Here is a 25720-nt window from a genome sequence, read left to right as displayed (position 1 = left end):
CGGTAAAAAACTAAAAGGAAAAAATACAGTTATAAGCCCTCAACTTTCTGACTCATTCAATGATAACCCTGTAGTTTCAAACTCATCAACGACATCCTCTGACTTTTCAATGTGTAAAAGGTAGACCCCCTCTTTTGAAAGACTATCAATGTTAATTATGATCTAGTCTCTAGTCGGTTGACTATAGAACCTTCTCTAGCCCGTCGACCAAAACACAGTGGACTCACATTGTTTGGATGATCCAAAACATTCATTTGATGGGCTCTGACATTGATAGGGTGTGCCCAAAATATCAGCTCTATAAGATCATCCCAACCCTTCGATTTGTGGACGGACTGTCAATTGAGGAAGTCTACCTTATACACATTGAAAAGTTAGGGGGTGTCGTTGAGGAGTTTGAAATTACAGGATTATCGTTGAATGTGTCAAAAAGTTGAGGGGGTGTAACTGTATTTTTTCCAAACTAAAAATATAAGAAATCGTGGGTCGTGCCGTGCCAGCACATCGTGGGCTGCGGGCCAGATAGACTAAGATCATTGGGTCTTGCCTGTCAGTCTGTCATGACCAAGTACTGTAGTAAATGGGCCGTGTAAGATAGGGCCACGTTGTACCAGGCCGGGGCTTCCCTCAATTTCCACTTTGACATTATTACAGTATGCAATCTCAATAGGGCTTGAGAAAGCCCATCTCATTATGCCACCATCGTCCCATGGATGACCACCTACTCAAGCCAGCCCTGGGATGTATTCATTTTTTTTCAAACTTCATTGTACCTAAAGCTTAGGCTACAGTCCGAACAAGAATTCTTTTAGAAAGTCAGTTCTTTGCACTTTTAACTTGTACTAGTAAAAATGCACGTGCGATGCACGTGCTATCCATTTAAAATTTAAATGTTAACATAAAGAGGATCTTTTGGTGCTGGGAAATATAAAAAAAATTGAAAACATGCTTTTTTGAATGATTTTTAACTTACCTTTTTTTTTTTGCTAAGCACGGGAATGATCAACTTGTCCAGTAATCTAAACTGAACAGTGCTAGATTAACGCATAAATCTAAACTGAACAGTGCTATAGAAGAAAAAGAGAGATAGATTAACGCATTTACTAAAGAAATGTGTTTTAGAATAGGGCGAAAACTGATTCTCTAAATCTAAACTGAACAGTGCTAAATGATACATGTTTGCACCTTTATTGGTTCCATTGTCTTCATTGTATGGATAATTCTGCAACTTCTTAACACCTTTTATCGCATATTTTGATAATGGCATGGAATCACATATTTTGATACTACCCTCACCGTATTTTGATGATCGCACTCCTCACTTTATTAAAATGTACGGTATGACCCATACCATAGGATGATCCAACCTGTCCATTAGATGGGCGAAAACTGATTCTCTAAATCTAAACTGAACAGTGCTAAATGATACATGTTTGCTCCTTTATTGGTTCCTTTGTCTTCATTGTATGGATAATTCTGCAACTTCTTAACACCTTTTATCATGTGAGCAAATTAAAGTTGAAAAGAGGCCAATACGGAATTTCAACCATTCCAAATGGACTGTTAGGATCGTCTGATCATAATATATATATATATATATATATATATATATATATATATATATATACCTGTGGACCCTGATCTGAGAGGACCGGTGCCGAGGGATGCGAGATCCCCCTACAATCCTCTGAGATCTCCACAACGTGAAGGAGAGCTCTACCAAGGAACTCTCGAACTGGTGCCACTCTCATAGCATAGTACGAGTTGCGATATAAAAAAGAAAGAGATACCTCTTGATCCGGAGCAAGGGCTTGAAACTAAGACACACCCGAAATAACTCAAAGTCGCCATCTATGGATAGGCCATGGAACCAAAACAAATGCTCTGCTTGCAATGGATAACTAGAGATACAAAAGGTCCGTGCCTGGTGACGAATGGAGAAGGTCCGAAGAGCACCACCAATTCTCCCGAGTGCGAACACTTGGTCTCTTATGCTATTTATTTATTAACTTTGAAGAGTTTTGGGTGAAAATCATGTGAAATAAGAACGAATATCCCCGAGAAAAACGTCTACTTAAACATGCATGACCTGGAGATATTAAACGCATACAAAATAAATAAAAGAAGTGTGCCACCTAAGCAGTGCTAGGTTACGAGTGTCATGCCTAAATAGGTGTCTAAATTCTGATCGGCAAACACATGCATGCTACAGCTAAAAGTATGAGTCTGTACAGAAAAGGAAATCTAAAATTAGCAGTTAATCATAAAATGAATTAAGAAATAGTAAATGAAATAAGGAATAAACAAAATGCCAAGCAAATAAAAGAATAATGAAATACAAACCTACGGCGAACACATAATGCCTATCTACATTGGGGCGAATACATAGCGCGGAATATAAAATCCTAACACATCCCATCTAGAAAGTAGTAAATGACAGATAGAAAATGCAGTAATGAAAACCTATGTCGAACATATATCGCCTATCTACATTGGGGCGAATACATAGCGCCTAATATAAAATCCTAACACATCCCATCTAGAAAGCATTATATGACAGATAGAAAACACAGTAATGAAAACCTATGGCGAACACATAGCGTCTATCTACATTGGGGCGAATACATAACGCCTAATATAAAATAAAATCCTAACACATCCCATCTAGAAAGCAATAAATGACAGATAGAATAAGTAGTAAAGTGCTACAGCTAAGAAGTAAACATGCGCAATGAGCAAACGTCAGCAGATGATAGTAAAGGATAGTAATCAGTAACCTAATAAAGATAGAGAATTACAGCTAAGCATGTGAGAATTACCGCTAAACATGTGAGAACTACAGCTCAACAGGTAAGAGCTACAACTAAGCAAGTAGGTAAAACACATAAGCAGGTAAATGTTATAGCTAAGCACGTAAGTAAGCAAGGAAATGAACACACGCTATTATGATCCTATGCAAAAATCATCATTAATATGCAAAACACAAGCCCTAAAGTGCTACCAACAGACCGAGTCTTTAGATGATCTGATGTTCATCCAAAGAAGCCTATGTATCCCCGCCTCCACGAGAATCAAGGCAACGTAGTTCTTCGCGCCTATTCTAAGCTATGATGCCTAAGACATCTAAACCTCTATCCTAGACACGACCTAAAAGACCGGACTAGTTATTAAAGCTTCTTTTGCGATTATTTAAATTCCAGTGGATTGTGAATTTTAGGACACCCTATATGCCATAACTAAATGCAGGTTAGCCCTAAGATAATGCAGGTGGTTCCTACAACCTATGTGTAACTAGGCCATGTGTCCTAAGGAAACAATGGGATCACTAACACATCCTAGACATAGTCATCAGTCGGCGATGTAAATCGCCAACTGACCGGACGGAGGCACTACTAGCTAGGACAAGCTCCTAACTCTAAAACAAACACACAACAAGCATACAACAAATCAAGGACAAACTCCTGACTCTAGACGAAGAGCTTTTTGAAAACAAGATTTTAAAGTTGTTTATTCAAAAAAAGATTTAAAATACTATTTACAAAAGTTTGGCTGGACTTGGGATAAAAATCCCAAGCTGCACTATGTACATCGTGAAAGATGATCAAGCCAACGTAGTTCGAAAATAAATTTTCTTAACTACGCTTCTAAAAGAAACACTCAACACTTTAGATGATTTTGGATTTTTCTAATTTTTCAAATGTTTTTAATGTTTTCAATTTCTAATGTTTTGAAGTGTTTTTTACATTTTAGGCGTCTAAAGTGTGTTATCACCCTTTCAGATAAAGGAATCCAATAGAAGAGCCTCTATACCCACCATATCGCGGTAGAGTATTACAGAGGAAAACGGGATCCCTAAAGCCTAAGGGGAAATAAATCAAAATGAGGGAACTAAAGTTCCAAGGAAAAGAACAATCTCGAAGAGACGAAAATAAAACTAACGAGCCTCAATCAATCTCCAAAGGAGACGATATCTAACCTGTGAGGAAAAACCTGAACAGACGAGAGATGAAAAAGCTTCTAACCCTAAAGGTAGACTTCTAAACAAAAGGGACAAACAAAAAAACCTATAATAAGAACTACTAAACAATCAGTCACTAAGGAAAGGGTCCTAACTAGTTAAACACTCTGAGAGGAGGGAATCCCTTAACCTGCGAAAACTCTAAGGTATGAAGGGAAGAGATTGGCTCAAGAAATGTTCCATCGACGTCTAAACCTGAGGGAAGTGTTCCCAAAATCGATGGCATCCCGAAACTCGAAAAGGATCCCGAGGAACGTGCAAAGAAGAATCCCAAAAAGAAAGGAAACCTTCAAACCCTATGAAGACCCTAAGATGGGAAAAATGATAGGAAGGGCAAGGGGTTGGCTCAAGAAACATTCCGTTATAGCCCGAGCCTGAGAGGAAGTTCTCGAAAAACGATGGTAAGATCAGATGCTAATGACTACCCTGAACTCCAATGAATGTCCTGACAACAAGAGGAAGCTCCAGGGCTCCGAAACAAAATTTTAATAACAACAAAGAACTCGGGGGGAGAGACAAAGAAAAAAAAAGGAGAAGTATGAGAAAACTCTTGTTAGTCTCGAGAATGAATCAAGGTGGTCAATTTGACCTTAATGCAGACATTGCACGGGGGCCTTGAAGAGAGATCTCACACCTCGCTTCACTTAGGAGAGGAAAAGGGGCCTCTGGCTTAGTAATTTGCACTTGCTATTATCACCTTAGTGGATTAAGTCATGTTATTGACTTGTAACCCGAAATCCCACAACATATTATTCCTTTCTTATCTCTCCTGCTCATAGATTGAAGTAGAGCAAAATGGACTCCAAATTTGTTCTAACTTGCAAGCCCGAAACAAAGTGAAGCAAGCCCTAAATAATGTAGATAACAGCGACATTGAATTGGCAACCTATTAAAAATCATTTTTAATTTTGCAAACCTAAGATCCCAATCAAAATGATTTGACAGGTTCACAACCACTCAGAAACTATATGAGAATCGACTCACAGAGCATTGAATGGGCAGACGTAATCAAGTACTCAAAAGTATAGACTCAACGTTTTCAATGAAAGTCATTTGAAGTGCTCAAAGCTCACTTGGCAATACTGTGAAAATCACAATGGAATTCATTTGAGACAGGCAATAAATGAATTTCTAAATGAATGAATTCAACATATTCAATAAGCGTCATTTGACAGATTGAATCCTATTAACTTAAAGGCCGGTAAAAATTTGCAAACTCCATAATGAATTGCCACTAGCTGAACTAGTTGAACGAGGAAACCAAGCATATCAATTTCTAGAGTCAAGTCCTATTCAGAGAATGAAGCGAAATGGAATCTCTTTTATGGAACTACCTATTCAAAATCATTTACATTTAATTTACTAAGCCACAAATGTGCAAAACAGAAATTCGCTTTAGAACAGAATACAGGTTTTATGAAACCTGCACAACATGACAAGATGCCTTATAATTTTCCTTAACTGTGGAGACACAACCACCTACAGAAACAAGAGAATCAATGTTTACATCCACCTTCCTCTACAGTAATTGCCTAGAGAATGACATTAACACAGCCACAAGAGGTTATTCTCTCCTGCTACTCAGCTTAGAACCCAAAAAGAAAATCAAGGTAACACATAAGTATGGAATTGAACCCTATCTATGCCTTACTCTTTAGTCCCCGACATGAAAGCTAAAATCAGCCAGAAATTGAATCAAAGAGCCGAATTAAACATGGTCCAAATTCAAAGATGAAACCCCATTTCCCAATTCTTCATGAACAAGATCCATAGATATGCATTATCTCAGCCCCAAAGAACCAAATCATATTTGAATTAAACAAAAGAAAGGAGAATTACCTGAGAATATGGGCGACAAATCCGATTGGAATTGCTCTTCCCGAGCTATCTGTTACAATTCTTGTCCACGAATAGGGGATCGGAGGTGACTTTGGATCCGACGGCGGCTTAAAATGAGTTTTGAAAATGGGTTTGGGATGGAGGTAGGAAAGGTTTAGGAGGTGATAGTGGAGAAATTGGTGTTGGATTTGGGTTAAAATGGTGATGTAGATGGTGAAATATAGAAAATGGAGGGGGTTTGGTGATGGTTGATGGAGTGGCCGAAGATGGGAGAGGTGGTAGAGATGGAGTTTGAGAGAAAGCTATGGCTGAGATGGGTTTGGGTTGAAGAAAACAGGGGAAATAAAAAAGGTAATGGTGGTAGTGAGGGCTGATGGAGGTTTGACTTGCAGGGGAAAGGGAGGCCGGATTCCCTCGGGATGGTCGGAGAAGATGAAATTGGGCCGGAGGGAATGGGTTTGGGTTAGGGAAATGGGTTAGAGATGGTTGTAGAGGTGTAGCAAAGGTGGAAATGGGATTTTGATGTCTATGGTGGAGTGGGTTTTGGGAAAATTGGTATGGGTTTGGTGGAATGGGTTTTGTGGTAGGGGGTAGAGGAAGATAGTGATGCAGCCCACACCCATGAGGTTGACAAGTTTGAAGCCCAGATGAACCATCCTAAGCAAGTGAGAAAGTCAGCCCGCATCCAAGCCCAACACAAGGCCCATGTCCAACTTGAATCCATTAAGCATAAAGACCACCATGGACACGATGATCGAGCTGGAGTCCCGCATTAATGAGTCTGACCATTTTTTGGAGTCCGTTTTTGGACCTCTAGATGGACGAATCAGAGCAAATGCTTAACTAGGAAGTTGTAGGTCTTGGAATTAGCTTTCCAACAGATATTCATGGTCCTAATTTGGCTCATTGGTTGAAGAGTTATGGCTATTTTGGTAGACTGTGTTTGTTAGCTTTGACTAGTTAATGTCTTTAGAGTTCCGAAAACTATTAATGATGTATGTGAGTCCCTAAACTAGTTAGTGGACTTGTTTGAACGAATTTTCTCATGTATTTCTCTATTTAAAGAGTATCAAACATATGTAATGGAGTTAGTTGAATATTTGAATGAAAATTTGCTTAGTGCATTTTCCCTTAAACCTTGAAGAGTTCTTCCTTGAAACCTAGAAGAGTTTCACTCCTTCCTTGAAGAGTAGGAGCTTTCCCCTATTGTTTGCATCCTTGAAGAGTTGCAACCATCAATCTAGAAGAATTGATGTTACTTATCTTCCTTGGCAACCTAGAAGAGTAGCCATTAAAGTTATCTTTCTCTATTTTGCCCCGCTCTATTTCCAGAAACCTGTCCACTCGCATTCATCCACTTTCATCACCATTTCAAGCCCTTTCCAGTATTTTTCTGAACAAACTTTTGTCAGTAAAGTTGTAGATATTTGAGTCATTAAAATTTTGGCTTTTGAATCAAGTCATTCCGACCTATATCGAGGGAGATATGCTCATTTTACCGAACTTGCGCAAATCTGTTTTTCCTGAATCTGAATTTTTGAGCATTTGAGTGTGTGTCTGTCACTCTCCCGATCCTTAGTCCAAGAAGCCTAGGAGAGGCTTGCATCAATAAGTGAGGGTAACTTGAAAAGGGGTTCGGTGGGAAGTGGGGAAGGTGATGAAGGCCATGGATGATGGCTGGTTAGACGAAGATGGGGGCCGGAGATGGGGATGGTGGTCGGAGGAGAGGGGATGGTGGTCGGAGGAGAGGGGATGGGGTTGATGGTGACGTGGAGATGGAGGCCGATCGGAGCTCCGGCCGGAGATGGGGTTGGTGGTGGTCGAGTTGCAGCCCCCCAACCTCCTCCTCTCTGTTCTCTCTTCTCTGCCTCCTCCCCTCCCCTCCTCCCCCTCTTTTAGAAAAATGAAATCCCCCTCAAACCCTAATTCAGTGGAGGCTTTATACTTAGGTCTTTCTTCTAAGTTGATCTTAGCCCTCCATCTCTCTCTCTGGTGGGACCACCAAATGAAGAAAACCCTCTCTCCCAGAAACCCTAGCCGATCCCTTCTTATGTAAGGGAAATGCTATATTCGGCCTCCCTCCAAACCTCCCTTGGACAGCCCATTCGAGTGTATATGTAACTAATTCCTTGCACAAGGAGAGGGCGGCCAGGTAAAACATACCCAAGGTTAAATGATATATTCGGCTCCCCATTTCCTTCTTGGACAACCACCCCTAATGTATCTTGACCTTTTATTTGTACCTTCAAGAGTAGTCCAAGCAAGATGGAGTGGTCCAGAGAGAGAAAAAGAATGAAAATTAAAGGAAGGAAATGGCATGATTACCCCCTTTTCTTCTTGGACAATCCTCTTTGGTGTATTTACTATACTATAGGGGGGTCTAAGTAAGAAAAGGGAAGGTGCATATGACCTTCTCTTTCATTTGATCTCTAGGGAAATGATATTGGCACCCACCGGGGTATTTTGTAATATTTCTATTTTCCCACAAATGGAGGGAACTAGGGCGATTGAGCGGAGGATATCAACGGGGTCCGGGATCACTCGGGTTCCATGAAGGCTTCAACAATGATTTGCAAAATTAGCATTTTTTGGGTTTTCAGGTTCTTTTGGCGCTCGGGACATGATTTTTTTTTTTTTTTGAAATTTCAAGGACAGGTTTCGGAACCTTGTTCGGTTTCGGGACTTTATTTGATTTTAAGGGTTTTAGGGTCTGGTCAAAATGGGGTGTCTACACTACCATATTTTGATAATGGCACGGAATCACATATTTTGATACTGCCTTCGCCGTATTTTGATGATCGCACTCCTCACTTTATTAAAATGTAAGGTATGGCCCGTTCCATAGGATGATCCAACCCGTCCATTAGATGGGCCACTGTCTAAATAGGTTGTGCCCCAAAAATAATTTTCATTGGTTGATCCTAACCCTTCGATCGATAGAGGGTTATAGGTTGATCCAAACCATCAATGTGATGGAACACAACATCAATCGGTTGTACCCGTAACATCATTTCCATAGGCTGATCCTAGCCCTCCAATCGATAGAGGTTTCCATAATTGTTGTTCCTCTTGAGGTGCCCGGAATCCGCCAATTTTTTGCAAGTGTCCTACATGAGTAATATAAAGTAGTTTTTTCGTCATTGTCATATGTCTATACCTCTTCTTGGTAGTTTTTTGCCGTAATTGTCATAGACAGTTACCTTTCGTTGGTACTTTTTGTATGTAGATTGACGATTTTACCCTCAAATAATTTCAAATAGAGATAGATGTTAGATATTAGCAAAGGGGTTAATGGTAAAAGAAAAGAAATTGTAGTAGATAAAATACATTAAAAAAAAGGTGACAGCTGGCGTCTTTTTTTGACGCATCTGCAGGGGCATAAAAGAAGCGGAAATGACAAAAAAGAAGCAGTAGAAAAAGGATATACGTGGAAGTTTAATGAAATTCAAGGCGGGATACAATGGGAAATTAAGGCAAAGGGTGGAAGAAATTTACCCATCATTTTGCCTTTATATATAGTAGTTAGATTAGATTAGATTAGATTAGGCATGGGCCCACCCGAGGCCAGGTTGTGTATTTGGTTGGCACCGCATTGGCGGCACTTTAAAAAAAAAAAAGGGAAAAAATTGAACACGGGTCATGGTTATAGATTTTAGAAACCAACCCTCGCAAGGAAGGAAGATGCCTCACGGGTCTGGTCGATGGCTGCTTTTCGATCGCTATTGATGCATGACTGACTATTGACCAAAAAAAAAAAATCTATCCCAGAGACTTCCTAATGTTTGGGGAATGCTAGCGCCACTCGCATAGATGGAGAAAAATGTGGTAACATTGGTGTTCACGATGCGATTGTGGTGGGGCATTGCCATTAAATTCATGTGTCTAGAATTCCTAACAAATATAACTTTCTTCTCTTATGTCTCTTTCATTTTGTCTTGGCAGTTTCTGTTAGGGGTGGCCAACCGGTTTGGTTCTCGGTTCTCGGTTCCATGAACCGTAAGAACCGTAGTACACAGTAGGACCGAACCGAACCGAACATAATCGGTTCGGTCCAGTCCGGTTCTAATGGCTAATTATTAATTATAATTTATAAAAACTTTTAATTAAAGTTATAATATAAGTTACTTTCTTATTATAAGAATAGTATTAACTATTACTTATTAATATTATAAGTAATTTATATTATTAAGTATATGTAAAGTTATGAGGAAAGTGAAGCTACACCGCCGGTGTAGCTAACTTAGCTACACCGCCGGTGTAGCTAACTTAGCTACACCGCCGGCTTAAAATACAATGGGCCCACATTGTTTTGGTGATCCAAAAAATTCATTTGATTGGCCCTCACATAGATAGGGTGTCCACCAAAAATCACCTCCATAGGATCATCCCAACCCTTCAAACTGTGGAGGCAAAAATGGACAAATTTGTGAAGGTTTTTACACGTTCATTTTTGCTTCCACAAATCGTAGGGTTGGGATGATCCTATAGAGCTGATTTTTGGTGGACACCCTATCTATGTGAGGGCCAATCAAATGAATTCTTTGGATCACCAAAACAATGTGGGCCCATTGTATTTTAAGCCGGTGGTGTAGCTTCACTTTCTATATTCAAAGTTCGGTTCTTCGGTTCCTGAACCGAACCGAGAACATTAGACCCGGAACCGAACCGAATAAGTTCGGTTCTTCATCAGTGGAACCGAACCGGACCAAAAATATTTTTAAACAGTTTGGTTCTGGTTCGGTTCTGGCCACCCCTAGTTTCTGTTATGTCCATAGTCCACACGCGCAAACACACGTAAGAGGAGAATTTTTTCATTACTGATAAGGGTGTCTTTATCAAATTAAATGGGTAGTTGGAAATACACATTATTTTCAAAAAGCATATTTGGCATACCAACTCTTAATTTTTAGGGATAATTACATTTACACCCCCTCTAGTATCTGACACATCTACTTCAACCCCTATAGTTTAAAAGTGACAAAGACATCCCCTCTAGTTTCGTTCTATTTAAGGCTTGCCCCCCTCAGCTGAAGGTTCGTCCATAGATTGAAGGGTTAGGATGATTCGATGGAGCTGATTTTTTGGGCACACCCTATCTATGTCAGGACCCATCAAATGAACGCTTTGGATCATCTAAATAATGTGGGCCCATACCCGAATCTAAAAAATCAGCTCCATCGGATCATCCTAACCCTTCAATTTTTGGACAAACCCTACCTTAAACAAATTGAAACTGCAGGGGTGTATTTGTCACATTTAAAACTATAGGGGTGGAAGTGGATGTGTCAGAAACTAAAGGGGGGTGTAAATGTAATTATCCCTAAAAATAAAGCAGACGACTTCTTAGTTCTTTTACACCAAACACATGCTCTCTCTTTCATTTGTCTTGGTCACCCCCGCCTTATTAGTCAATCATGGCTAGCTACTTTTCACTATTTGTCACTTTTACTTATCCCAAAGACTTGAAGTCATATATGGCTTGGAGGATGCTAGCGCCACTCACTTAGATTGAGAAAAATGTGTTCATGGTTCGATTGTGGTGGGCCTTGCCAAGAAATTCTTGTGTCCCCATTGCACGAAGCTATTAACATGCAAATGTGTCATTTTTTATCCAACGCGTATGACACTAGCTTCAATCCTTGCTTCACATTTCCTCAATTACTTTCTCGGAGCGTAGAAACAGATGATATCGCTTACAACCTTTCTCATCAAATATTATATATATCATCCGGGCTTCTCTCTTATGGCTAACAACAGCATGAAGTGCCAAGGAGAGATGGCACTTCATGTGTTGCTTCAGCTGTTATGGCTAACAACAGCATTAGCATCTTCAATAGCTAAACCTGGGTGCCAAGATAGATGTGGCAACGTCACTATTCCCTATCCTTTTGGCATTGGAGATCCCAACTGTTTCATTCCAGGCTTCGACATAACCTGCAATCACACATTCAACCCTCCAAAGCCTTTTATTTCCCAGCGCAGCACTGAGGTTCTTGAGATTTTGTTAAAAGAAGGGCAAATACGCGTTAGTGGTTGGATGGGAAGGGACTGTTACTCCGAGACGGCCCCCGGGAAAAATCGTTCCCGTGGGTCCACTAATTTTACAGGAACCCCATACACTTTTTCCAGTACACAAAACATATTCACTGCCATTGGCTGCGACACCCAGGCCTATATCAGAGGCCCCAGTGGTACAGACTTCACTACTGGATGTGTCTCAATTTGCGCTAACAAAGAGCGCTTAAGAAACGGGACGTGCTCCGGCATTGGCTGTTGCCAGACCTCTATCCCAGAGGATTTCAAGTACTTGAGATTCTCCCTTGAAAGCTTTAGCAACCATACTAGCACCAAGGATTTCAGTCCATGTAGCTACGCCTTTTTAGTCCAAAAGGATTACTTCAATTTCTCCATTCCACTCATCTCCGTTCAAAATTTCTCTGATGAAACTAAGAGAAAGTTCCCAAGGGTACTAGACTGGGTGATAGGGAATGAAAAGTGCGAAGTAGCTCGGAGAAACACTTCTACTTATGCATGCGGCTCGAAAAATACCTGTAACGATTCAGACAGTGGTGGGTATCGTTGCTATTGCCCAAAGGGGTTCGAAGGGAACCCTTACCTTCCTGATGCATGCCAAGGTATTCTTTCTCATTCTCTATGCAAACACTCAAACCAAAACATGGTAGAGAAACTGGTTGAGTTGGTTGACCGGGAATTTTCTCATGTCAGCTCACCAATATTATAAAGATGACAAAAAAGTATAACTCGTTAGCATCATTTTGCAACTCCTTTTGTAATAAGAAAATGGAATCTCCTCTATTGGAATATGTTTATTTAAGTCCTAACGAGAGATGCTGTTGCTTGTGATGGCTGTGTAGATATTGATGAGTGCGTCGGTTATCCAAATCCCTGCAAAAATGGGAAATGCCATAATACGGAAGGAAGCTATTCTTGCAGATGCCCAAAGGGCACACTTGGTGATTATGGGGAAGACGGATCTGGTTGCCAATTTCCAACCCTCCATGTTGTTCTAGGTAATTCCCTCTTACCTCTTCAAACAAAATTTTGCAATAAAACTCAAAGGGCCACTACAACAAAAATGCTTATTACCGACATTCTATCACCGGCGTTCTGAAAAAACGTACCTAATTTTATATATACACCGACGTTCATATATTAGAACGATGGTGAAGGGCTCTTCCCACAGGGGTTGATCTCATGAGAGAGAGAGAGAGAGAGAGAGAGAGAGAGAGTAATCATTCTATAAAAAAGAAGAAAGGCATTTCGTGGCTGGCTTTTGCATGTGAGAGCCAGCCACGAAATGATAATTAAAAATATAAATTTCTACGCGATTTTTTTGGTAGCTTCCCCTACTTTTTATTAGAGTTTTCTTCCTTGGCTCAAATGGAGCTTATTGGGAACTGTAACATCCAATGAAAACATTCTACATCGAGAGAGAAGGGTGAAAATACCAACTTCTAAATGCAAAATGATTTACACTACAAGTAAATTTAAAAGGGAAACAATAGGTTGTGGAGGACTTTTCTTCTGTCCTATTTTCTCCAAATGAAACCATATTTTAGATTGCGAAATTTCAACCCTATGGAAAGTCCTCCTACGGAAAACAATCGATTCCCTAAGACATTTACTAAATCCACATTTCCTAAATCCGGTCTCTCTCTCTCTCTCTCTCATGCATAGGCAGAAGCGCGCCCACACACATGAAATACTTTGTATTACATTATTTAGATATTGTGGATTGTTTCTCCATCCTCAATGTTTATATAGCTATCAAAGACGAGGTCCCTCTCGAGTCTACCTCTGGAGGTCTGTAAATGGAGTCCCACTTGTGGAAACTAGATGGGACCATTTCAACTCGTGAGGATGCCTTGTATCACACATAAAGGGGGTCTCATCTCTCCCAAGCATTATTTACATGGGGTCCCATTACGTCTTTCTTTCCCAATCCTTGATAATTTTAACATCTTGCCCATGTCATGTGTGTTGATTCAGGTGTATGTGTAGGCCTTCTGTTTCTACTTATTAGCAGTTCTTGGATATACTGGGGAGTAAGGAAAAGAAAGCTCATCAAACTAAAAGAGAAATTCTTCCAACAAAACGGAGGCTTGCTATTACAAGAACAAATTTCTTCCCATGAAAGTGTTACCAATACAGCCAAGATCTTTACTGAAGAGGTACTTAGAAGGGCAACTGACAATTATGACCAAAATCGAATCATTGGTCGAGGGGGTTATGGTACAGTTTACAAAGGAATTTTAGCAGATCATCGAATAGTTGCCATTAAGAAGTCCAGAGTAGCCGATGGAATCCAAATCGAGCAATTTATAAATGAGATTTCTATTCTTTTACAAATCAACCATAGGAATGTAGTGAAGTTGTTGGGTTGTTGCTTGGAGACTGAAGTTCCCTTACTAGTTTACGAGTTTATCTCCAATGAAACCCTCTTCCACCATGTCCATGGCAAGGGTGGTGCATCTTCCATTTCATGGGAAAACCGTTTGAGAATCGCTTCTGAAGCTGCAGGAGCACTTGCTTATCTGCATTCAGCAACTTCCTTACCAATCATTCACAGAGATGTCAAATCTACCAACATACTATTAGATGAAAATTATACAGCAAAAGTGTCTGATTTTGGAGCTTCAAAATTGGTTCCTTTGGATTATACTGAAATAACAACGTTAGTGCAAGGGACCCTAGGATACTTGGATCCGGAATACTTTCAGACAAGTCAATTAACAGAGAAGAGTGATGTCTATAGCTTTGGAGTGGTTCTTTTGGAGCTCTTAACAGGGGACCAACCAGTTTCTTCCGATAGATCCGAGAAAGAGAGAAATCTTTCTATGTATTTCATTTCGTCAATGAAAGAAAACCGTCTTTTTGAAATCTTGGAGAAACGAGTTGTGGATGAGGGAGGGACAGAGCAAATCTATGCAGTTGCTGATCTTGCAAAGAGGTGCTTGAGAATGAGAGGAGAAGAAAGGCTGACGATGAAAGAGGTGGTTGTGGAGCTCGATGGATTGAGAAGGTTGGAGGTACACCCTTGGGTTGAACTGAATAAGAACGAGAGTGAATATTTGCTTGGTGAACCATCCGGACTCTACAACAGCAGCCAAGGTGTTGGGAAAGATAGTTTGGAAGCCAAAGACGTCTTATTAGAGTTAGAGATCGGACGGTGATTGCGATGCTCGTTATTAAGATTATTAAGTTCTTATTGTTAGCAAAAAGATTATTGTTGGCCAAAATAGAATGTTTTCTATTATAAGTATAGATATAAAAAAGAGTTGTATTTATGTGTAATCTCTTTGCCATTATTTAATGTAGTTCGCATGCCCCGACGAGGGCACCGAATTCACATGCAAACCTATATAATATTTCATCTAAGAGATTCAAATACCATCAAACTACTCTCCCCCTCTCTCTCTCTCTCTCTCTCTCTCTCTCTCTCTCTCTCTCTCTCTCTCTCTCTCTCTCTCTCTCTCGAATGGAAATGGATTAAATTAAAGATAGGAAGAATGGGACAACCCCCACGATCAAGATAATCAAGAACAAACAACAAGAAAGGAAAAGGCAACAAAAGACAACAACACATTAAGGAGTAAGGAAATCATGTACTTCCAACTCCACCCTCGATGCCCCTCCCTAGCTAGCCTATCGGCCTCGCTATTAGTCGATCACCTTACATGATGGAAAGAGAATGACGAACCCTCCACCCAATATGATAACTATTCAAGCAACCTTATCCAATTCAAGGAGTCTCCTTCTACTAACCTTATCCAATGGATTATGATCAACAACCTTATTCCTTGATGCATCACTCTAATCTCCGCCTCAATGGAGTATGTGGCCTCAATGGGACCCAATGCCCAAATTGTTTATAACACATTCCTGAGAGGCTTCTTGCTCCCGGCGGTCCGAGATTCCCCAATCTGATCTTTTCTTATGACTCCAAGATTCTGGTGAGTAATCTAGTTATTTTTTCTTGACCTCTCAATCATGAATAGTCTTTTTTGTTCTTCGTGTCTTTCTCACTTGATACAGCTATGGGTCATGCAACCATGTCATGATCCCGGGGCTCTTGGCCTCTGCTTACATATAGTTGTTTCCTTTCTACATGTATATTTGCACCTTTCACACTGTCTTTCGCCCTCTCTTACTACCACTTCTCCTTTCTTTCATCATTTCCTTTTTCGAAACCTCCGAAAAACAAGGAAAACCCTGCTGCGGTTGAACCCCATGAAGTCCATAAGTGTAAACCAACCCAAACCTGCTAAAAAAATCAGAAGAATACCACTAAATGATAGGTGGCTATCCACGATAGAACCACGTACGTACCTCGGACCCATCCGCATAGGCATGCCTTCAACGAGTAGTCACCCAATGAATCCGTGTTCTCTAAAGCCTAGGAAAGCCCCATTATTTTACGTAAAATCTTCATTTTCAAGTAGAGACCGATATAAGTGCCTAGCAGCTTCCAATCCCGTATCCGAAATGCAGACCATACTTTGGGAAAGGGGAATGATGCCGTAAATGAAATCTAACTGGGTCCTACCGGAATACCCCAAAACTAGCGTATACATGAAACTTATTTAACTTACCAATATACGTAGTGATTTAGTTGTTGGGAGGATATACATGAAAATTATTTAACTTACCAAAATACCCCAAAACTAATCGTTTTCTAGATGTTGGAAGGAGTAATTGGGTAAAAAGTATTTAACGCCCGAAAATACCACTAAAACTAGTCGTTTTCTAGTTGTTGGGGGTATTTTCAGTAAAAATATAAAAAATAAAATAAAAATAGTGTGTCGTGCCTTGCCAGACCAGCTTAGATTATATTATTGGGCCGTGCCTCACATGACCTCACTATAGCACACGGGCCATGCAAAGCCCACGTGCCGGGCTTTGCTTCTATTACTCTATAAGTCCCACCATCACCAACTTCCTTTCATCAAACTCCTCAAACTCTTCAAAGTACTTCATTAGAGCAAGCACAAAGGCTTGTGCATCTTCAGAAGGCACGAGGAACGAGTGCACACAAATGAAGACGGTGAAAACGGTTGGAAATTAGCTTTTAAATTACTTAAATTTTGAAAGATACATATGAAAATGGTTAGAAACTATTATGTTTTGATGTACTTGAATTTTGAAAGATATATAAAGAAAATATTACATACAAGCTCCCCTCATGACTCTCCCAAACTTAGACTCTTTTAGACCCCACGCTTCCCCGCCCCCGCTCTAGCCTCAGCCTCCGCCCCCGCACCCGCTTCGTGCTTCTAAGATCACGACACATATTTGTACATATGGTGATTGATAAAAAATGTTTAGAAACATTCAATTGACCATTTACATTGCTTCTTCAGCAGCACTGTGTTAAATATATGACTACACATTCACATATACTTCTATTGTATTTTATCTTTAAAGCATTTTATTGCCAGATTTTGTAAAAGTAAAACAACATATTTTTTGCAGTTCATCATATTAGTTTTTCTCAGGGTTCCCGTGCTTAGTATTTTGTCCTCTGTGATTGGTGCCAAATATTTAGAAGAAAGATGTGTGTTTTTTGTTTTAATTTGATGAAATTCTGATCTCTGAGAATGAAATAGAGGGTAATACTGCAGCAGTTAGAAATAGATATTCACCTGCTATACCATGGCCAACGAAGTTCAAAGCATTTAGATTGTTCATGGCAGCATAGATCTGCTTAATTGGGATTTTCTGACGGCCAGACGCTTCATTTATTAACTCCTTGGAATCTGTAGAAGTAAACAAGCCATTGATCAAATTTGGTAAGTGTTATAAGGGGTAAAGTTAAAGTGGAAGAATCTAAGAATGGAAAATGCTATGAGATGCCAGATTTTTCTTATGGAACATTAGATTTAGACATTTCTTTGCCAAGTGAAAATCCTTATGAGGCCCCCATTTAGTAGCCACAGACCTGTTTCAAAGCAAAAATTGAAAAGGTTAGAGAGTTTAAAATGATGCAGATAGAATGGGGATTTGATCATCGTCAACAACAAAAAAGTTTCACATGTGGCTATTGTAGACCTCAATTTACCATAAGTTTCTTGTTTGTTTACAAATAAGAATATCCCTAGGAGGCCCCCAATTATTTGCTATAGATCAGTTTCAGGGCAAAAATTGCAAAAGTTAGAGAAGAGTTAAAAATGATTCACATATAATGGGGGATTTGATCATTGCTCTTAAAAAAAAAAAAGGATTCACATTTGGCTATGCCGACCTCTTTGTACCATCAATTTGTTGTTTATCTACAAATAATTGGATGATTCATTAACAAACTAAGGAAAAAAGAACAAGTAAATATACAGAAAGAAACAGCATAATTGAGACATTTCAGTAAGCAAATCAAGATAAAGGAATCGGTGGAAAAGTCATCACTGAACAAAGAAAGCAGCATAGAAAGATAAGATTATGCACCCAAAGAGCCCTAATAGAGCAAGCTCACAATAAAGGATTATTCCCCTTTTCTAAAATAACCACTATCCATCTGCAATCACCTTCTTCAAGACAGTAGAGTTGTGAAAAGGAAATCTATTTCAGAGGTAAAAATCAAAGAAATACAAGAAGAAACACAAATCTTTGGAATGGAATTTCAATATTAGAGAACCGGAAAAAAAATCCACGTTTATTTTTCCATGGTTATAAAGAAACCCACTCACCATTAATAGAAAAAAAAAAGCTGTGAGTAAATTATATCCACAACCTATAAAATTAAAAAGTAAAAAATAAAATAAAATATCCTGTTGAGGTAAAGCATATGCAGACCCACTTATCAGGTAACAGAAAAGTTCCAAAGAAAACATTCACTTTACAAAAATACCCCCAAACTAATCGTTTTCTAGATGTTGGAAGGGGTAATTGGGTAAAAAGTATTTAACTCACGAAAATACCCTAAACTAGTCGTTTTCTAGTTGTTGAGGGTATTTTTCAGTAAAAATATTAAAAAATAAAAATCGTGTGTCGTGCCTTGCCAGTCCATCATGGGCCGCAGACCAGACCAGGTTAGATTATATTATTGGGCCATGCCTCACACGACCCATCACTATAGCACACGGGCCGTGCACAGCCCACATGCTGGGCCGGGTCGCCCTCCTGGCCCAATTGTCACCTTGTTATTAGATTATGCAATCTTTATTTTGAGAATGAAATTCAGCACGGACATGAAATTTCAAAAACAAACAAGAGAGTTCAATCCTTCCCTTTACGGTCCCAATTCACAGATGAACGAGTGAGGCCGCAGGAAAAGAGTAATGAATCGTGCCGACATTAGTGACGGAGATCGTGTGGATGGGCGTTGTAGGGATGTTTGAAGACTCCTGGGACGAGGCCCAAACCGCTGCCTGGCGTAAATGATGAAAACAGTGAAAAGAAAGACAAAAAGTGAAAAGCTTGAGGGAAGAAAATTGTAGAAAAATAGCTTGAGAAAAAGAGAGCTTGACTGTTTGATAGCTTGTAGGGAGCTTGTGCTCTTGAATTTTTTGCCATTGAAGGGTTGTAGAGGGGGCTATTTATAGGTAAAAAAGAGGAGAAAGTGCTATTTTTAGTGTTTCAATTAAGGGTTCTCAAAATCTGATTTGATTGGATTTGGATGAAATTTTGGAACGGAATCAGTGTAAAATAGGTTGTTTAGAAGGCATTTGGTAAGGTGATTGGAAGATTTGGGTAGAAGTTAGGGATTTGACATAGATTTGGGCATTTGGGGAAGGTTTTAAAGGGGGAAAATCGGATTTACGTGTGGGGATATGGTATCTAAGTTGTGGTTTAGGGTTATTTGAATGGATTTGTGTATTTAAGGAAGATTTGGGTGAAGCAATGGGAGAGGATTGGGCTGGTTTTCCATTTTGGGGAGAAATCGTGTCTTTGGAATGAAAATCACGTTTTAAGGGCTCAATGGCATGGTGTTGTAAATTCAATTGTTTTCTTGGTTTTTTGCATACTTAAAAGGATGGTGGCATGGGCGGTAAAAAATAACAAAACAAGGGCATTTTGGTGGTTCTTTAGAAAGCTCTCCACCATAACAGAACATTCAACATACCACGGCTTACATTATATCCTAGCACTCGATATTGGGTGCTACCACCACGGTAACATTTAAGGTGAGGGAGGGAAAGAGATATGCAATTATAATTACATATTCCGTTATATTATATATAAAATTTTGTAGCTAGCCATCTATAAGAGCCTATGCAACTAATATAAACATTTATATTGGTTAAATTTACAAATATGATGTCATAAATTAATCTATAGATGGGCCGTGAAGGTTGTGGATACGCTGGAAAATAGTAATTAAGAAAAGCATGACTAAGACGTCATTTCAAGCATTGGAAATTGACAAACTATATCAGTGGGTCATTTTCGTTTAATAATGACAATAGAAGATGCTTCATCAGAAACAGTACACCTGAAACCAACCAGTTATTCAAGGTTATACATTGACAACCAACAAACTTTAAGGATGTCAGTCAAATCCCTCTTGATTGGAGAAATTAGAGAAGAGAATTGAAAAAAATCAAGAAGGGCTACGGCACACAACGGAATCTTTGAGGAAGAAGGGTTTCAAGTTAGAACTCACACTTGTCTCCCACCCCCCCACTACTTTCCATAGCCTCCCCCAATAGATGAAATATGCCAAGTGATTTTACTTTTGGAAGAAAATAATGAGTGAAGGATTTCAAGTTGGAATGCACTGTCCTTAAAGCATCATTAGATCACACAAATAGGTGTAAATGAAACCACTATTGAGTAATATATTAAAGTTTAATTGAAAATTTTCCCGGGTTCATAAATTATCATGCCGCATAGATACTTGCCTTAAGCTTTGCATAGCCAACTCGCCACCACACAGGTTCGACAAAGTGCACAATGCCAAAGTGGTCTAACAATTCTGGAATAAGAACACCAAGTGATGCAAGCATAGCCCAACGAGCATGAAGTATTTCAAAGCTGCAGGGAGGTAACAGAACTTAGAATTTTCGTCTTGGAATATTGAAAACTTCAATGTTGGGTTTGGCAAGTCTATGGGCATCTTGAAATTGTTTTGTCAATGAATTTCATACAAGCATAATTATTTCAGGTTGATCTGATCAGTAGAGATGGTCAAATTTGTTCCTATCTCCATATCAGTTATAAGGTTCAGTGCCAACTGCCTTTTCGATGGTGATGAGAAGGATGTAATATGTTCAACGTGTTAGTGGGTAATTAAAGATGAACAAAAAATAGCATAGTTTACGTACTTGAAATATTTCTGGAAGGCTACAGGATCCTTGCTCAGGCCTGCGACATCAAAGCCGTAATCACCAGGAAATTCTCCAGTGAGGTATGCAGGATACTCGTAAGGGATAGGACCAAGCCAGAGAGGGCGCTCCTTTCCATACCAAAAACTGAACAATAGTTAAGTGTTATGTCATTAAATGTAACAAAAAAAATAAGTTACTCAGATAATATCCAAATGGTCATTTAATTTTTAAGACTTTAGAGATGCACATTCTGCTCTTTCAGTTTCGTACATGTAGGTGTGGCAGAAAGCAGAGTTTAACATTCAGAACAGTTATGGTGCTTTCTCAAATAGTTCGTTGGTTATAACTATCAGGAATGAAGTTGACTTGGCAATACACCAATCTTTTTTCTTATTTTGATAAAAATTTATGAAATAGGGTAATTGAAAGCCAATCACATGAAAGCCTCATGTGTAGGGAAGCAGACAATATCACCAGTATTAGCAAATATGGGGTTGAATACAAAATTTTTATTCTTTACTGTCTTGGCCGCTTCTCTCCTTGGAGAAGTAGTTTTTTATTGTGGGTGTGCGGTTGCAGGGAAGCAGGAGAGGGGAAGTATTCATGCTTTAACTTTGCTTGTAATTTATTTATTTGGGCAAAGAAATGAATAAATAAAAGTATTATAACAAAGTAGGACCAAAAGCACGGCAAACCATAAGAAGGATTGTGTAGAGACACATCTAAAAGCAAAGACAAAAAGAATGTCTGGTATTTGGATTATCATGATGAATCAACCCTACTGATTTTAAGGCTCATCATGCATCTGATAATTGAGAATGCCGAGACACAGCTCAAAAAACCAGTTGACAAACATGCCCTAAACAGAAGGGGACTAACCTGTTAAGTTACCAACTTCTCCAGAAGCTTAAGCTGTTGGAGAGAGGCGTTATTTATCTTTTATACTTTAAAACTCCCCCGCACGTGTGGCCCACTTGGCAAACACGTGGCACATGTGGTCCCACTTTGGGCCGACCATCGCATGTGGATTTTTGCTACCCGGGAGGTTTGAACTCGAGACCTTTGGCTCTGATACTATGTTAACTTATCAACTTCTCCAGAAGCTTAAGCTGTTGGAGAGAGGCGTTATTTATCTTTTATACTTTAGTTTAACATAACCTTTTATCTTGTCAAAACTGGAGAACACTAAAAGATCCCTAATTCACGACCTTTGAAGTAGTGGCACGTTCATGATCCAAATGATTCAAAGGTCGCTCATTGATGCTTCTAATGTTGGTTTGGGTGCATTACTCTATCAAAAAGGTCGCTCATTGCTTATTAAAGTGAGAAGTTTAGCGGTGCCAAATTACGCTATTCCACATATGACGAGTTTAACGCCGTGGTGCAAACTCTACGACATTGGAGCCACTATTTGATTGAAAGATACTTTGTCTAATATTTCAATCATGAATCCTTGAATATTAGTAATAGCCTACAAAGCATAGCTCAAGACATGCAAAGTAGGCTGCTTATTTACAAGAGTTCACTTTCATATTGAAGCACAAATTGAGCGTTCAAAATCGCATAGCCAATGCTTTACGATGGAGACCATCTTTGCTAAATCTTACACACCAAGGCACTTGGGTTTGAGATGTGTCGTGATTTATATATTTATGATCTGTACTTTAAGAACATATGAAGGAAAGTGGAATGGTTTCTTCATTCAAGATGGTTTCCTATTTAAAGAAAATCAATTGTGTTAAAATACTCTACAGGTCAAAATCATCCAAGAGCTGCATGGGGAAGGGCACTTTGGGAGAGATAAGACTTTACAACTTACAGCCACAGAATCATTTGGGCCATATATTCACAAGGAAGTGTTTTGATTTGTTGAATGATGCCATGCGTGCTCAACCTCGAAGAGAATCACAAATAATCCCAGACTTTATACGTCGTTATTTATGCCAGAAGCTCGATGGACAGATAAGAGTATAGATTTTGTCTTGAGTCATACAAGAACACAAAGAGGTATGGATTCGGCATTTTTAGTAGTTGATCGATTTTCAAAGATGAGGCATCTTATAGCTTCTCAGAAGACAATGGATGCATCACATATCACTTCTTTATACTTCCATGAGATTGTTCACCTAAACGATGTGTCAAGTTCCATTACTTCAACTTTTGGCTAAGTCTTTGAAAACTTTTTTGCACCAGACTCTCATTTGGTAGCACTTGTCATCCACATATCGATGGGAAAAAGGATGTTGTGAATTGAAGCCTTGGTCATTTTCTCTGTAGCCTTCTTGGGAGCAATCCTAAGAATTCGAGAATAATGCTTTATTCGAAGCCAAATTTGCATTCATTAGGTCTACAAACAGATTATGGAAATTCAATCCATCTGAGGTGGCATTCGAATTTAATTCTAAATCTGCCTTCATCTTGCTCTGGTACCAAACATGAAGCGTGTATATTGTAATACAAAAATGTTGATGCTAAACCTCATAAGATTGATTCTCACGTGAAAAATCATGTGGACAAACATCGCCAGAAAGTAGTGTTTGATGTGGGAGATTTTGCTTGGGTCATCCTCAATAAAGATTGTTCCCTGAGTGCTTAATGTAGTGAACTCAGTCCGTGGAAGATTGATCCTTATGAAATACTTGAAAAGATCAACATCAATGCCAACCGATTGAACCTTCCAAGCCATAATCTTACTCTTGATGTGTTCAACGTCAAGCACCTAGCTCCATATCGTGGAGATTCAACGAAAGAATAAGAGTTGAACTTGAGGACGAGTTCTCCTCTCAACCTAGAGAGAATGATGCAGATCAGGTGGGACATGATTACATAGAGGTTCTGAATCATGCTAAGAATAAACCCATCAATGGTTTAAGAAGAAACACATGTTTTACCATGTTGAAGACGCAATCCACCGATTGAAACTCCAATCCATCAATCGTGGCGTTTAATAGTAAATTGACTGATCTGGAAATCAATTGAGGGATGTTCGAAACAATAGCTATGAAAGTTATCTCTAGCATTTTTTATTTTGAATATATTTCTTTTCCAAGACAAGTTATTGTTGGATTATGGTTCTTTTTGCATCTAAGTGCTGCTATTATAGATGAATGCACGAATTAGGATTTTTTTTTTTTTTTTGGGGGGGGGGGGCGCTGGCTGGCTTTGTTATGATTATTGAGTTTTTAATCTAATTTTATATAAAAGTTGAGGGAGACACCCTCTTCTCTTCTTGAGTTCTTGTGTTTCCTGTATACAAATCCTAATATACTTTTAATCTAATGAATTATGCCAAACGCCTAAATGGGTGCCTGATCATAAAGGCAATAATTGATTTCAAAATTTGAATTATGGGGTGTGTAAACAAAAGGCAATGTAAATTCCCACATTTTCCAAAACCCAAAACCCCTAAACCAATCCCCATTCAAGAAACAAAGAAGACCCAAGAAATATAAAAGAAAAAAAAACTCAAATCAAACAATCAACACTGAAAAACCCTCAACTTGCCTCTCTTCTCTAGCACTTTCTGCCAACGCCTTGAACTTGGATGAATCCTCCATGGCAACCTTCTTGGTGCTCTGTAACCTCTTCTGTAGGGCCTCTCCAATGGAACTGTTGGCAATGGCTTTCACGGCAGTGAAAGGAATCGCAGAGAATATTAGAACCCCAGCAAGCTACAACAAGAGTCCGAGATTGAAATCAAAATCTAGAGAGAGAGAGAGAAAACAAAACCCTTCAAGTAGGGAAGAAGAAGCAGATAGAAAAGCAGACCTCTTGCCATGAGGCTTTACAAACAGGATACGGGGATTTGGGATTTAAATAGCGAGTTCGAGGCCTTGAGTTAAAAACCCTTGAAGCCATTCCTTTTAGAGAATAAGGGGGTGGTAAGACGAGAGCCATGTCTCTCTTACATGGAGGATGGAGCTTTAGATCATGGATAAAAAAGGGAAAGTCGAGGAATTTATATTCATTTATCTTTAACCACTCAAAATCTTTTTGGAGCAACTAAAATCCATGATCCCTTTAATTAAGAGTAAGTCCTTCACTAAATTCCAAATTAAGAACTCTCTCTTAAGGTTCAACCAATGATAAATAAGAGGAATGATAGATACAAGGGCGCCCTTGTATAAAGAGACAGAAAAGGGCTCTTGATTGGATCCACGTCATTAAAGTGCAACCCAATTTACTTTCTCATCTGTTTTTTGAAAGGTTACCAAAAATGATGTGGATCCAATCAAGAGCCCTTCTCCTTCTCCGCCTCCTTATGCAAGGGCCCCCTTGCAAGTATCATGTCCTCAATAAATAAATCCGTTAACAAATTTTTTTGTCTCTATCAATGCTGGAAATAAGATAAATAAATCTAATAATGTCCAAACTAAGTAAATCCTCACTCATCATCCCATTTCCCATTCCGCGTATCTATATCTATTCCCCGTAATCTGAAAAATGACATTTAAGGAATGAGCTAATGCTCATGGAGTGGACAAGCGTCCTATAACGGATGGATCAAGTATGCAATTTAACATAAGCAAACAACTTTGATAGTCATAGTCGTTTCGCAAAACATATAATGCAAGAGAAATTC

General features: G+C 39.2%; 2 protein-coding genes across 7 annotated transcripts in view; one reads left to right on the top strand and one right to left on the bottom strand.

Annotated features, from left to right (window-relative positions):
• The window catches only part of LOC143850713 (chlorophyll a-b binding protein 7, chloroplastic-like), a 61547-nt gene extending 36439 nt beyond the window's left edge, over positions 1-25108 (bottom strand). Inside the window, exons 1-8 of one of the 6 annotated variants that reach the window (XM_077359945.1) lie at positions 24907-25108; positions 24643-24809; positions 21136-21282; positions 20709-20845; positions 18559-19235; positions 17764-17816; positions 17521-17634; positions 13985-14412 (exon numbers count right to left, since the gene is read on the bottom strand). In XM_077359945.1, coding sequence (XP_077216060.1) covers positions 19114-19235; positions 20709-20845; positions 21136-21282; positions 24643-24809; positions 24907-25035 — 702 coding nt within the window. In that variant the 5' untranslated portion in view covers positions 25036-25108 and the 3' untranslated portion in view covers positions 13985-14412; positions 17521-17634; positions 17764-17816; positions 18559-19113. Of the gene's footprint in view, positions 1-13984; positions 14413-17520; positions 17817-18558; positions 19236-20708; positions 20846-21135; positions 21283-24642; positions 24810-24906 lie in introns of those variants that run through there. The other 5 variants (XM_077359939.1, XM_077359969.1, XM_077359954.1 and 2 more) reach the window with 5 other exon arrangements.
• On the top strand, positions 11597-15271 carry LOC143850702 (putative wall-associated receptor kinase-like 16). The gene is made up of 3 exons (XM_077359930.1): positions 11597-12492; positions 12733-12888; positions 13868-15271. The coding sequence occupies exons 1-3, from the start codon at positions 11601-11603 to the stop codon at positions 15049-15051; spliced, it is 2232 nt and encodes a 743-aa protein (XP_077216045.1). The 5' UTR covers positions 11597-11600; the 3' UTR covers positions 15052-15271.
• Positions 25109-25720: the final 612 nt, after the last annotated feature.

The sequence above is a fragment of the Tasmannia lanceolata genome, unplaced genomic scaffold (genome assembly GCF_043159265.1).
Source record: "Tasmannia lanceolata isolate RefF3 unplaced genomic scaffold, GAP_Taslan_0.1 ptg000003l, whole genome shotgun sequence".
NCBI lineage: Eukaryota > Viridiplantae > Streptophyta > Magnoliopsida > Canellales > Winteraceae > Tasmannia > Tasmannia lanceolata.
This window is presented reverse-complemented; position numbering and strand designations above follow the sequence as displayed.

What these genes read in the sequence shown, in the direction of transcription:
- LOC143850702 (XM_077359930.1), top strand. Translation starts at nt 11,601, where the DNA reads ATGGCTAACAACAGCATGAAGTGCCAAGGAGAGATGGCACTTCATGTG. An exon ending in CCTTCCTGATGCATGCCAAG is followed by an intron (nt 12,493 to 12,732) that starts GTATTCTTTCTC and finishes ATGGCTGTGTAG; the next exon opens with ATATTGATGAGTGCGTCGGT. An exon ending in AACCCTCCATGTTGTTCTAG is followed by an intron (nt 12,889 to 13,867) that starts GTAATTCCCTCT and finishes GTGTTGATTCAG; the next exon opens with GTGTATGTGTAGGCCTTCTG.